Source organism: Dama dama, chromosome 29 (genome assembly GCF_033118175.1).
Source record: "Dama dama isolate Ldn47 chromosome 29, ASM3311817v1, whole genome shotgun sequence".
Lineage (NCBI taxonomy): Eukaryota > Metazoa > Chordata > Mammalia > Artiodactyla > Cervidae > Dama > Dama dama.
In genome coordinates, this window is record NC_083709.1 from 59,482,456 (window position 1) to 59,494,768 (window position 12,313).

Sequence of the window (12,313 nt, forward strand, 5' to 3'; positions counted from 1 at the left end):
GAGGGTGGGGGCCCACTATCTGAGAGTGGGATGTCCAAGAAGTTCTGGGGGAAACCATCTCCATGCCTTTACTGAAATTGACCTCTATGGGGGTCAATGAGAAATCTGAGGGTGATATAAAGCCTTTTCATGATGGATTCTGGAAATTAAGACAGACAAGAGCCCATTTTTTTTTTTTTTTTTTTTTTACAAGATTTCTCTTACACATGTCCTGGGCAGTTAGGGTGTGACAAGCACTGTCCCAAGTGCTAGAGATACAGACAAGAACCCAAAGTTTCTGCTGTTCTGATCACAAAACCTCATGGGAGAGGCTAATATTAACAAAACACAGAGGTGGCTGGAGAATTTCAACTGTTACAAAATATACAAAAGTAAGGATCAGGCAACTCTAAGACTCAGAGAGTAGCCCTCTAGCTAGGGACTTTCCCTGAGATTATCTCCTGAGAAAAGCTGTCTAATTTCCTCTGCAGAGTAAGACAGATTCATTTAAATGGCTCTGTCCAATCCAAAGGATTTGGTGTAACCTAAGTGCTTTCTGGAATTCCCCCACAAATAAGAGAATAGGCACAAATAAACACACAATGCATTCTTCATATGGATTAACCATGTATATTTCATTAGCTTACCCTATCAGTGAATGGAAAATTAACTATTCCACCAATTCTGAAACTTCTTTCTGTATTAAATAGAGCCAGCAGTATTCAACAGAAGTTTAAAAATCTGTTAATGCTTTCTGAGCTTTCAGGACAATACATCCAGCATCTCAGCCCTGACTCATCTTCCCTGTGGTCCAAGTGGCAGATCACTTCAGGATTTGAAACCAGGACCATCTAACTGGGCCACCATAAGTGGTCTCCTTTCCCAAGGCAGGGCTTGTGAGACAGGATGACATGCCCTGGGAGAGGGGTGGGTGTGTGCATGTATGTGTTCAGTCATATCTGATTTTTGAGACCCCATGGACTGTAGCCCACCAGGCTCCTCTGTCTATGGGATTCTCCAGGGAAGGATACTGGAGCAGTTTACCATTTCCTTCTCCCAGAAATCTGTCCAACCCAGATACTGAACCCATGTATCTCCTGTGTCTCCTGCATTGGCAGGCAAATTCTTTGCCACTTGCATCATCTGGGAAGCCCTGGGAGGATGGGGATGAGGCAAATGTACCCCGGAGCCAAATGGGTCAAAGAGGTAGGGGATGGGCTAGCCTACTGCAGAACAAATAAATTCCTTTCTGCTGCTTCCCCCTACCCCAGAGTGCATGCCCGAGTTCTTCCTGTATAAGGATGCGTGCCACCAGTCCTGTCCCAGCCACTTCTACGCAGACAGGCGCCACTGTGTTCCCTGCCATGAAGACTGTCTGGAGTGCAGTGGCCCCTCGGCGGATGACTGCGACCTCTGTGCCGACGCGTCCTTGGTTCTCTACGATGGGCAGTGTTTAGATGAGTGTCCTGAACGAACTTACCTTGAAAAAGAGACTCAAGTCTGCAAAGGTAAAGATTTCTGGGTGTGTGGCCAAGCACCACGTCCCAGGGAGCCCACGAGGATGATGGGTTTCTGCTGAGAGAAAGCAGGTCTGGGGTTTGCACAGTTCCAGCCCCATAGCTGTGGTCTCAGCACTATACATGCTCTAGTTTATTATTTATTTTTAAATGAATCATTCCTTAGCTTTGTGATATAACTTATCAGCCCTGAATCATGTTGACCCCTCCTCACAATGGTAGCTGATCAAAAGGGATTCTCAGGTGAAGACTTATAACAGAGGTGATGAGCCTTTGAAAGTCATCCAAAATAGAAAATTTTTCTTAAAATGTTAATCCATTAGAGGTTCACAGCAGTGGAAGGAAAGCTGTGCCACAGAGGGTTTTCTCCATGCGTTTTGTCTCCCTAAAGCCCCCTCCTCCTCCTCATCACCTGCAGGCAGCCTCTACTACCTGGGCTCCTCTATTCCACCTCCCATTTGGCATTTCAACCCCTATAGATTCAAGAAAGGATCTGTTATTAATTATGCCTCCTTATGTTTTAACTAGGCATGAATTCTTTGCTTCCTATTAGTTGTCAGGAAATAGAAAAATTAATTAAATAAACTGCCCACCACTAGAGGAATTCTCAAGCAAGTTAAGAGAAGCGTTCTGATTGAAAGGACTTTCCTTTCCACCCCACCCCCCCACGTTTTATTGAAATATAATTGACATATATAGCCTTGTATAAGTTTAAGGTGTATGATGTGATGATTTGATATATGTATATATTGATAAATGGTGACCACAATAAGGTCGACCAGCTAATACAGCCATAGTTTTTTTTGTTTGTTTGTTTGTTTTCGGTAAGAGCACTGAAGCTCTACTCTTAGCAACTTTCAAGTATACAATAAACTATTGTTAACTACAATCACAGGATTCATTGCAATGAGGCAGTTAGTGGTAATATAGTTCCTTGAAAGAAGTGAAAGTGTTAGTCGCTCAGTCCAGTCCAACTCTTTGTGACCCCATTGACCCCAGCACACTCCTCTGTCCATGGAATTCTTCAGGCAAGAATACTGGAGTGAGTTGCCATTTCCTTCTTCAGGGGAGCTTCTCAACCCAAGGATCAAATCCGGGTCTTCTGCACTGCAGGCAGATTCTTTACCATCTGAGCCACCAGGGAAATCAGCTTAGCTCCTTGTGTTGCCACTAGCAACTACGAGCTAGCCATCCAGAGGCAGGCCCCCTAACCACAGTGAGAGCTCAGGATGAACTCACGTGGCCGGAGAACCTCGTGGCCACCCACATCCTAGAACGTATCCAGGAAATGTGTTTGGTCAAACATGAAGATGAAGCATGTTCCTACAGCCTTTCTATCTAATCTTACAATCTGGATATACTTTTTTGTGTGTTTTACGTAAAGCCCTACACATGAAGATGAGCGGCTGTACCTGTGTAGCCAACCTGATCGTGGTCACTACTTTGCAACATATGCATGTATCAAACCATCACATTGTTCACCTTAAACTTACACAATGCTGAATGTCATTTTTATCTCTATAAAACCGAGGGAAAGGGGCCGGGAGTGAGGGCATGAGGAGGCTGCAAACCTATAGGTCAGTTTCCACAAGAAGGTTAAAGACTCGGCCAGAGGCCACCTGCCTGCAGGCCAGCCTGCCCGCATTAGGGTAGGAACCGAGGATCGACTGGGCCTTTCTCTGGTGTTCAATAATAAAAGTAATCTGCAATGTAGATAACTTTACAAGTTTAGAGTACATGTTCTTAATCTTCCTGATTTAATTTTCTTATTGAGAAAGCCCTCTGGTTCTCATCCCTGGTTGCCCATTAGAACCACCAGGGGAGCTTTAAAAAATACAGATGACTGAACTCAGGCCAGCTCAGCTATTGGGAATTAGCTGTTATATTCCAGGCCCCCTAACAGGCACTCTGCTTTTCTAAATGACTATAAAAGAGGTTTGTTTGTTTGTTTTTTAATCAAGAGGTATTTACAACACACACTGGCAGTTGTTATGTTAGTAATAAGCTCAAACTACTGGGAGGTCAGCAGAGGACCACAGAGGAGGAGTTACAGTGGTGAGAAGCCCACAGACTAGTATGTGACTTTGCTGCCACACAACTGCTGGTTATTATCACGCTGCAGTCTGGGTAATTATGGCAGCTCTTACTAACATCTCTGAGGTGGCTGCTGCAGGAAGGGACTGCCTGGGGATTACAGAGAAAGTGAACCAGACATTTTTTTTCTCGTCTTGCAACAAGAATGCTCCACCCTAGAGCCCAACTCCTGGCCCCACACCCTTGACACAGAGCCCTAGAAATCTCTGAGCAAGGACGCCGAGCACACTTTTCAAGGAGCTGATTCCCTCGAGGGGCGACCTGACTCTCTCGTGTGCTGTCCCCACCCGCCCTGCAGACTGTCACAAGACCTGCCGCACCTGCTCGTCCTCGGGGGCCTGCACGACGTGTCAGGAAGGCCTGAGGGTGAACAACCACGGGCGCTGTGTGCCTCACACGGAATGCGCCGCCGTGGAGTACTGGGACGGGGAGGCACTAGCATGCAAGGCCTGTCACGCCAAGTGCCTCCACTGCACGGGGCCCGCGGAGAACCAGTGTCAGACCTGCCTGCGCGACAGCCTTCTGCTCAGTGAGTAACTTCTCCTCCGAGGAGAGCTTCTCTTTCCCTCCATCCGGGAGACTCCCTTGTACAACGCCTGGTGCCCTGCAGGAATAGGTGTCTTTTTTTTTTTTTTTTTCAATTTTTTACACTGTATTTGGAAAATTTTGAAGCCTACAGAAAAGATGCAAGAGGGAGAATAGTACAAAGAACTCTACACACCTGCCCTGTACCAACTGACCCCCGCTGGCCTTACGTATGCTTTCTCTCACTCACATCCCTGTAGAAAACATTTGAGCACTTCAGTCTTCCTTATCCATCTGTCTTAGCTCCTCTTTCACATCTCTCAGTAAACCTTCTTCCCAGCAGTTACTGCTTCTTGAAACCATTCCAGATCTCCTGTCTCATCCCAATGCCCAAAACTTCTTTTCTAATTATCTCCGATCTAGACTGATACCATAGACCACCTCAGGTGTCTTCATACAAACAGAAGATATCTTATCACCACAAGGTGATCTTCTCTCGAACTAGAGGCATAAATTAGATTAGAACTGAGATTTCAGTACTTGTGGTCCCCGCCAAAACTGGATGCAGGATGTCAAGACCTGGTCTTCTCATATTCTTCCACCCTGCCCCTTACCGCCACCCCATCAGGGTCAGGCTACTTATAAACTAGATAACTCCTCTGGAGGCTGTGGTAGTCTGAATAAGGCTCTCCCTAAAAATGTACACGACCTAATCCTCAGACCCCGTGAATATATTACTTTACACGGCAAAAAATATTTGCATGTGTGATTAATTAATTTAGTAGGACTATTCTGTATTATCACAAGGGTCCTTATAAGAGGGAGGCAGGACAAAACAGTCAGTAGTTGAAGTCTATGTGACGTCAGACCATTGGAACATTGAGAAGAAACTGGAGGAGAAGACTACAAGCCAAGGCATGCAGGCGACCTTTAGAAACTAGAGAAAGCAAAGAAACAGATCTTCCCTCAGAGTCTCTAAAAGGAACACAATTCCCTAGACTTTAGACTTCCGACTTCCAGAATAATAAATTTGCAGCATTCTAAGCCTACACATTTGTGGTAACAGGAACCTAATACACAGGTGCTTCAACTTAGGGGGATTCAGGCCTCCCCCCTAGTTAACTAGACAACATTAGCTAGACAATAAACCACTGTCAACATCCATCTTTAACAGAATAGCCACTAAACCAAAACTGGCATTGTGCTGGGTGCTGGAAAAGCAGAGATGAAGGATATGACCGCTGTCCCTAAGCAGCTGAGAGTGTCCGAAGACAGATTTTGGGTGGATCGACAGCACTAACAGCAACTCTAATATCATTTAGGGTTTTTTGTTGTTCCCACCAGTGCCTGTGCAAATGCTGATTGAAGTTACAGAGACAAACCGGCTTCTGGTCTAGAGGTCTGTGACCAGTGGCTCATATTAACAAGGCAGGAGAGCCTGGCTTCTGTTCAGTGAGGTTAAGCAGAAGTCAGGGAAGAAGGTGCCTCTAAGACTGCATGTTAAACTGTGAAGCCAGAAAATCTCATGTTTTAACTTTATCATGAATCCACCCTTGCCTTCCATGCCCTAAATATTGTCAAGGAAGGTGAAAAGGCAAGAATCAAGACTCCACTGGGATGGATGGAGGAAGGACTGGGGTTATGTGGGGGTGAACAACAAACCTCCAACTCATCTTGCTGAGCAGAGGATTCATGGTTAGAACCTAATTCTTTAAATACATGGACAAAAAGAGAGTCTCACTGCCCAGAGAGCTGTGTCTCAATGGTCATGTTGTGTGTCTGCCCTCCTACCACTGAGGAAACAAAGTTTAAAATTTCATTTTAATTCATTTTCATTTCAAGAGTCACACTGTCTGTGACTTTACCACAGCAAAGCTGAGGGTAAAATCTTACAATTTCAACTATTTTTAGCCTAAACTATAAGAACTTGTCATCGCACTGGTCCTGCACTTTGCTTTCTTCAGTGGAGCCCTGATTCCTGCTATCCCAGTGCCTCTGCCCCAAATGTTCTCCCCATCCTGGGAGACCCTTAACTTCCTCCTGCACACTTTGACAGTCAGTGGTTTCTGTCCTGCCCACCACAGTCCATCCACTCTGACCTCTGTTTTTCCTAAACTCCTAATGACCTTATGGTTGATTCTTGGACATGCATCTTAGCTCCTTGGATATCCATCAGCCCACAGGGCCACTGTCTCATTCCTCCTGCATCCCCTCTCGTCACCCCCCACCCCAGTAAACAGTGGGAAGCATAGAGAGCTTAGGAAGACCCATGTCATAGTTGATATCAAGTCAGACTCTTTCCTCCCTTGGCAGACACAACCTGCGTGCAGGACTGCCCCGAAGGCTACTACGCTGATGAGGACAGCCACCGGTGTGCCCCCTGCCACAGCTCTTGTAGGACATGTGAAGGAAGACACAGCATGCAATGCCTCTCCTGCCTGCCAGGCTGGTTCCAACTGGGACAGGAGTGCCTGACCCAGTGCAGAGAAGGGTAAGGTGCTCAACACACTATCCCATAACCACTCCAGATATCACTGTTAGCAAGCCCATTCTGCATATGAGGAAGCTAACTCTTGGAACACTTAGACAGCCAGACTGAAGTCTTACTGCCAGTAAGAAACAAAGATGAGAGTCCAACCCAAATGTAATTGCTCTCTAGAGGATTTCAGCCAGTTCACAGTAATGGAAGAGTAAACAGGAAAGGCAGAGGGACCCAATGAGATAACACACAGAGTCAGACTCTCAAGTCAGACCCACGTGCCAAACATCACCAATTGGAAGGACACAATAATTACAAGGCAGAGGTGATTCTTCTCTTAGAGAAGTCCATGACCATGAAGGTAGGTTCTTTCTCTTCTGGATCTGTTCTGATCTTATTTAAAACATGAGGTCTAAGCAACGGATGTGGAGCATTGATTTTTATAAAGGGCACAATTTCCATCAAATATCTCCACTTTTCCCCCACTAATTCTTCAACCTGCCATGCCCCCATTAATCCACAAATTGCAGGTTTAGCTACCATAAGCAACTTAGATGCACAGATGTGTCCTTTTAAAAGCATCTCACAGAAAAGAGGTCTCCATCCTATGCTTATTCTGCTAGGAAACACTGAGTGTGTTTATCAGAAGGTCTGGTTACCAGCATATTTGGAAGAGGATTTGACTGGGTCATCTCCTCTGCCACCAGGCATCCCCAGAAAAGATAAAGACTGATTACAGGTCTACTGTTAACTCTTCCCTCCCAGTCAGTAACCTAAAGCACTGAGAGTTTCCAGACCCAAATTGCAGGGCTATAATCTTGGACTTTCCCCAAATGCTCTTGACCAAATGTGCACATCTCTTATCGTCAGTTTTACAGCAATTACTGCTTATATTATTGTCTTGTGTTTTGATTCATCTCATTCATTCAACACATCCTTAATAAAGAGTTAAGGTGAGTAATACAAAGACTTTGTAAGAGCCTATTCTTCTTATATATCTCTTTCCCAGAAAATTATAAGCTCCTGGAAGAAAAACACATCTTATTTTTCACACAAGTTTCTACAACACTCAGCACAGAGCCACACACATTAGCAGCTCTCAAAAAAACACCAGTCACATAAGTCAATAAAGAAAGGTTCCTGCCAGACTAGAGAGGGGATGGGGCGCCCTGGCTCAGCCCTTCATCTTTATCTCAGTAAGTACTTGAAAAATCTGGATCCCATATAAAGAATCTCCATCTTCCCCAAATCAAGTCATTAGATAGTCTTATGCAGACACACACACACAAAATCTAAAAAGATTGCAGAACATCCAATTAAGAAAACAATTACTCCATAATAAGTGAAGTTCCCTTTTGGAAGTGAGGCACAGGTTGCCATAAATCCCTTAAATGGGGAATAAATAGGGTTTAATTAGATATAAATGGCTATTTTATTGAAATAGTTCCTTTCGTAAAAATCACTGATCCACATGCATAAACTTTGTATGCTAAATCCCCTTGGGAAGGTGGGTGTATACTCTTCTGTACCCTGACCCCATGCACATCATTATTTTGGTGTTTAACCTCAGAACGTTTTTAAGGCCCAGTTACTGTTTGTACTTATGCATGAGATCCTCTTCCAGGCTATGAGGTTCAAATGCTTTCATAGTCACCTATGAAAAAAAAAGGGCATCCCTGATGACTCAGACGGTAAAGAATCTGCCTGCAATGCAAGAGAACCAGGTTCAATCACTGGATTGGGAAGATTCCCTGGAGAAGGGAATGGCAATCCACTCCAGTATTCTTGCCTGGAGAATTCCATGGATAGAGGAGCCTGGCTGACTACAGTCCATGAGGTCTCAAAGAGTCGGACTTGACTGAGCAACTGAACAACAAATTTGTGTGATCTGTGATAGGTCCTTCCAACTGTGTCATCTAACTTAATCCCCACAAATAGCAGGGAGGGATTGTAACGTCCAATTCATGGATAAAAAACTGAGACTCAATAGATGTATTAGTATAATTGGTAATGAATCTAATAAGTAGATTCTAAAAGCACTCAGTTTGTAACCATGATTTTTTTCCACCACACCCAACCTCTGAGCAAGCTGAGTACTGATCCTTTGCTTCTCTCCTTGGTTCAGATATTATGCAGAAAACTCCACAGGACAGTGCAAGAGATGCAGCAGGAGCTGCAAGGCCTGCCAGGGCCCGCAGCCCACAGACTGCCTGTCCTGCGATCCATTCTTCTTTCTGCTCCGCTCCAAAGGACAGTGTCACCGCACCTGTCCAGAGCATCACTATGTGGAGCAAAGCACCCAGACCTGCGAGAGATGCCACCCGACCTGTGATAAATGCAAAGGTGAGGGCCCATTTAATCATTTTGCACATGTGAATGGAAAAATGCAAAGTTTTTCTCTCTGCGTTGTCCTTCTCTCCTTTCGTCACTTTTGGAGGTTCCTCTTGCTTGCCAACCTCATAGCCGATCCTCCCTACGATCAGCACCCAGTGCTCTCTTTCAGCTTCCGCGCATCAGCCCTCAACCCCTAAACGCTCCTGCACCACACCGCTGCCTCATCAGATCCTCCCATCCTTCAAGGTCCAGATACAGACATCATCCCCTACAGCAAGTGTTTTCCACCTACTGCCTTCCTTCTCTGCCTGACTAACGTGGAATCTGCCAAGCAGAATTAATTTCATTATTTCAGCAATTATGTTGGCCTAAAATTGTTCCAAGCTCCATCTTATTCTCCAGAGACCGACTTGTCCGTCTCAGAGATTCTTAAAATCAACATGTCCCAGAGTAAACACAATCTGGGTTTCCTCTGATACTCACTCCTTCTGTTAATGGATCCACTGTCCAACCAATTGCCCAGGTCTGATATCTTGAAGTTATCTTTCATTTGCCTCCTGTACACTCACATCCCCTCCAACAACAGTAAACTTCATAGGCCTATTATTCTCCCCACTAAACAGTTCTCTGCTCAGATTTCTTTCTCCATTCTTACTATCCTGATTCTTCATTCTTAGTATCTTAGATGATTTTCTGAAACAGGAGGAACATCACCCAACTCCGGTCTTGCTACTCCATACCCAGGTCATTCTGTACAATAAGTAATGCCAGTGCAATCTTTCTAAAATTCAAATTTGCTCATTTTTCTCCATAGTCTGACACAGAATATTATGGTGAATTCCTCTCAACATTTCAGAAAGAAATACCTCCTATGATGTTTTTATTCTTAAAATGTATTAGATTAATGTTGACAGCTGGTAGGATACATGCAGAAAACTAAGATCATGGCATCTGTCCCATCACTTCATGGGAAATACATGGGGGAACAGTGGACACAGTGGCTGACTTTAATTTTCTGGGCTCCAATATCACTGTAGATGGTGACTGCAGCCATGAAATTAAAAGACGCTTACTCCTTGGAAGGAAAGTTATGACCAACCTAGACAGCATATTAAAAAGCAGACACATTACTTTGCCAACAAAGGTCCATCTAGTCAAGGCTATGGTTTTTCAGTAGTCATGTATGGACGTGAGAGTTGGACTATAAAGATGGCTGAGTGCCGAAGAATTGATGTTTTTGAACTGTGGTGTTGGAGAAGACTCTTGAGAGTCTCTTGGACTGCAAGGAGATCCAACCAGTCCATCCTAAAGGAGATCAGTCCTGGGTGTTCACTGGAAGGACAGATGTTGAAGCCGAAACTCCAATACTTTGGCCATCTGATGCGAAGAGCTGACTCATTGGAAAATACCCTGATGCTGGGAAAGATTGAGGGCAGGAGGAGAAGGGGACGACAGAGGATGAGATGGTTGGATGGCATCACCGACACGATGGACATGTGTTTGGGTGGATTCTGGGGGCTGGTGATGGACAGGGAGGCCTGGCATGCTGCGGTTCATGGGATCGCAAAGAGTCGGACACGACTGAGCAACTGAACTGAAGGATACATTCCCATTAATCTTTTCAAAATCATCTTGGCTATAACTAACTCTTTTCCTATATAAATTTTATAATCAGTCACATATCTTTAAAGAATCCCTTGGATATTAATTAGCATTGCACTGAAATCCATCTTTACAATCCGGACATCCTTATGAACATCGTATAGCTATCTCTCCAATCTATGCACTCACTTTTTCTCCTGATACTTTAAATAAATGTTTTCTATCTTTAAAAAGTAACTGAATTCTTTCCTCAGTCAGTCCTCTTAGTTTATGGTCTCAACTCTCCTTCCATATACCTTGAACCTGGAACCACCCAGAACCACTCAGCAGCCACCAAATAAGATCATCACTTTCATGCCTCCATGACTTTTGTCTGTGCATTTCTTCCTCCTGGAGAACACCACTCTATTAACTCTCAAGTTAAAGACCCAGGTTGAATGTCACCTTCTCTGTGAAGCTCTACTTAGTCTTCCCAGAAACTTTCCTTCTTCCTAATTTTACAGTCACAGCTGTTTTTACATTACATTTCAATTAAACATGTCCGTCTCTCTTACTAATTGTAAGACCCTCAAATCAAGGACTGGACCACATTCATTTTGTAGCCCCTATTTCTAGTCTAGAGCATCATACACAGTAAGTTTCCATTAAGTGTTTACAAAATGGATGAATGAATAGAAAACAAATAAATTCTAATGTCATTTTGCAAATCAAAAAATGTCAGGCACTCTGTAACCAACCAGTCCTCTGTTAAGCTCTCAGACTGATCTTTCTACCTGACTAACACTGTAAGGACGCCTCTCTGCTTAAATAAGACTCTCCATTGATTTCAGGGTAGAATCTTAACTTAGTATTGCATAGACATTCTTCATGAGACTCTGCTCATAGTCACCTCTCACCCCTCCTCCTCCTCCACCATCCTCTAATCCAAGCACAATTAGTTACTGTAAACCTAAGCCAACCATGCTGCTTCCCCTTCTGGAGTTCATCTCTGGCCTGTTTTGTCTGGCTACCTCTTTTAGACCCATTAGTCAGCATTGTCTCTAGAAAGCCTCCGGTAACCCGGCTCCACTTACCTGTGTTTGGTAAGCACTCTACAATCATTCACCTTTTTATTTATGCAACACTTATGCAGCACTATGACCCAGATAATGTCAATACAACTGTCAACAGGAAAAACAGGTTCTCTGCAGTTGAAAGGGCATATTTTATAATTGCTTACTTACTTTTTTGTCTCTCTTTCTCTAGACTGAGATCCTCAAAGGCACACAGTAATGTGTCTTGCTTACCTTGGCTTCTCTAGCACTTGGCACGGTCACGGGAACAGCTGGCAGCGGCAGCGGGTTGCTTCCAGGGCTCCTGCGGGCGGTGGTGGGGACCTCAGGCCAGGGCAGCAGGGGTCTGGTTCGCAGGCAGAGCCCCGCGCCTGCCCAAGGCCCGGGTTATGGTAGCAGCTACCACGGTCCTCAACACACCTAAGGCGGTGGAGCTCTGCGCTCTGTACAGCCTGGACCTCAATCCGTCATGACCGTCAGCGTGCCCTCCCCAGCCCCCCGCAGCTGAGGCAGCCAAGAAGTCCATCTCCAACCGGGAAGCGATGGAGAAGCTGGTGGGCATGGCGCACACCGGCTTTCCAAGAGCACCGCAGGCCTCCTCGCCTTCAAGGGTGAGGTGGAGACACGAGAAGTCAGTTTTTTCCTGGCCTGCCTCCAGGGCAAGGCCATTCAGCTCAGCAGCTTCGCCGAAGTCCTCAAAGTGAGCACGGCCGAGTTCAAAAAGGATTTCA

General features: G+C 44.9%; 1 protein-coding gene across 4 annotated transcripts in view; it reads left to right on the top strand.

Annotated features, from left to right (window-relative positions):
• PCSK5 (proprotein convertase subtilisin/kexin type 5) overlaps nucleotides 1-12,313 on the top strand; it is a 494,109-nt gene that overhangs the window by 465,719 nt on the left and 16,077 nt on the right. For all 4 annotated transcript variants that reach the window (XM_061132953.1, XM_061132954.1, XM_061132955.1 and 1 more), the window contains 4 exons: nucleotides 1,251-1,487; nucleotides 3,889-4,119; nucleotides 6,429-6,606; nucleotides 8,720-8,937. In XM_061132953.1, the coding sequence (XP_060988936.1) occupies nucleotides 1,251-1,487; nucleotides 3,889-4,119; nucleotides 6,429-6,606; nucleotides 8,720-8,937 (864 nt within the window). The remainder of the gene's footprint in view (nucleotides 1-1,250; nucleotides 1,488-3,888; nucleotides 4,120-6,428; nucleotides 6,607-8,719; nucleotides 8,938-12,313) is intronic.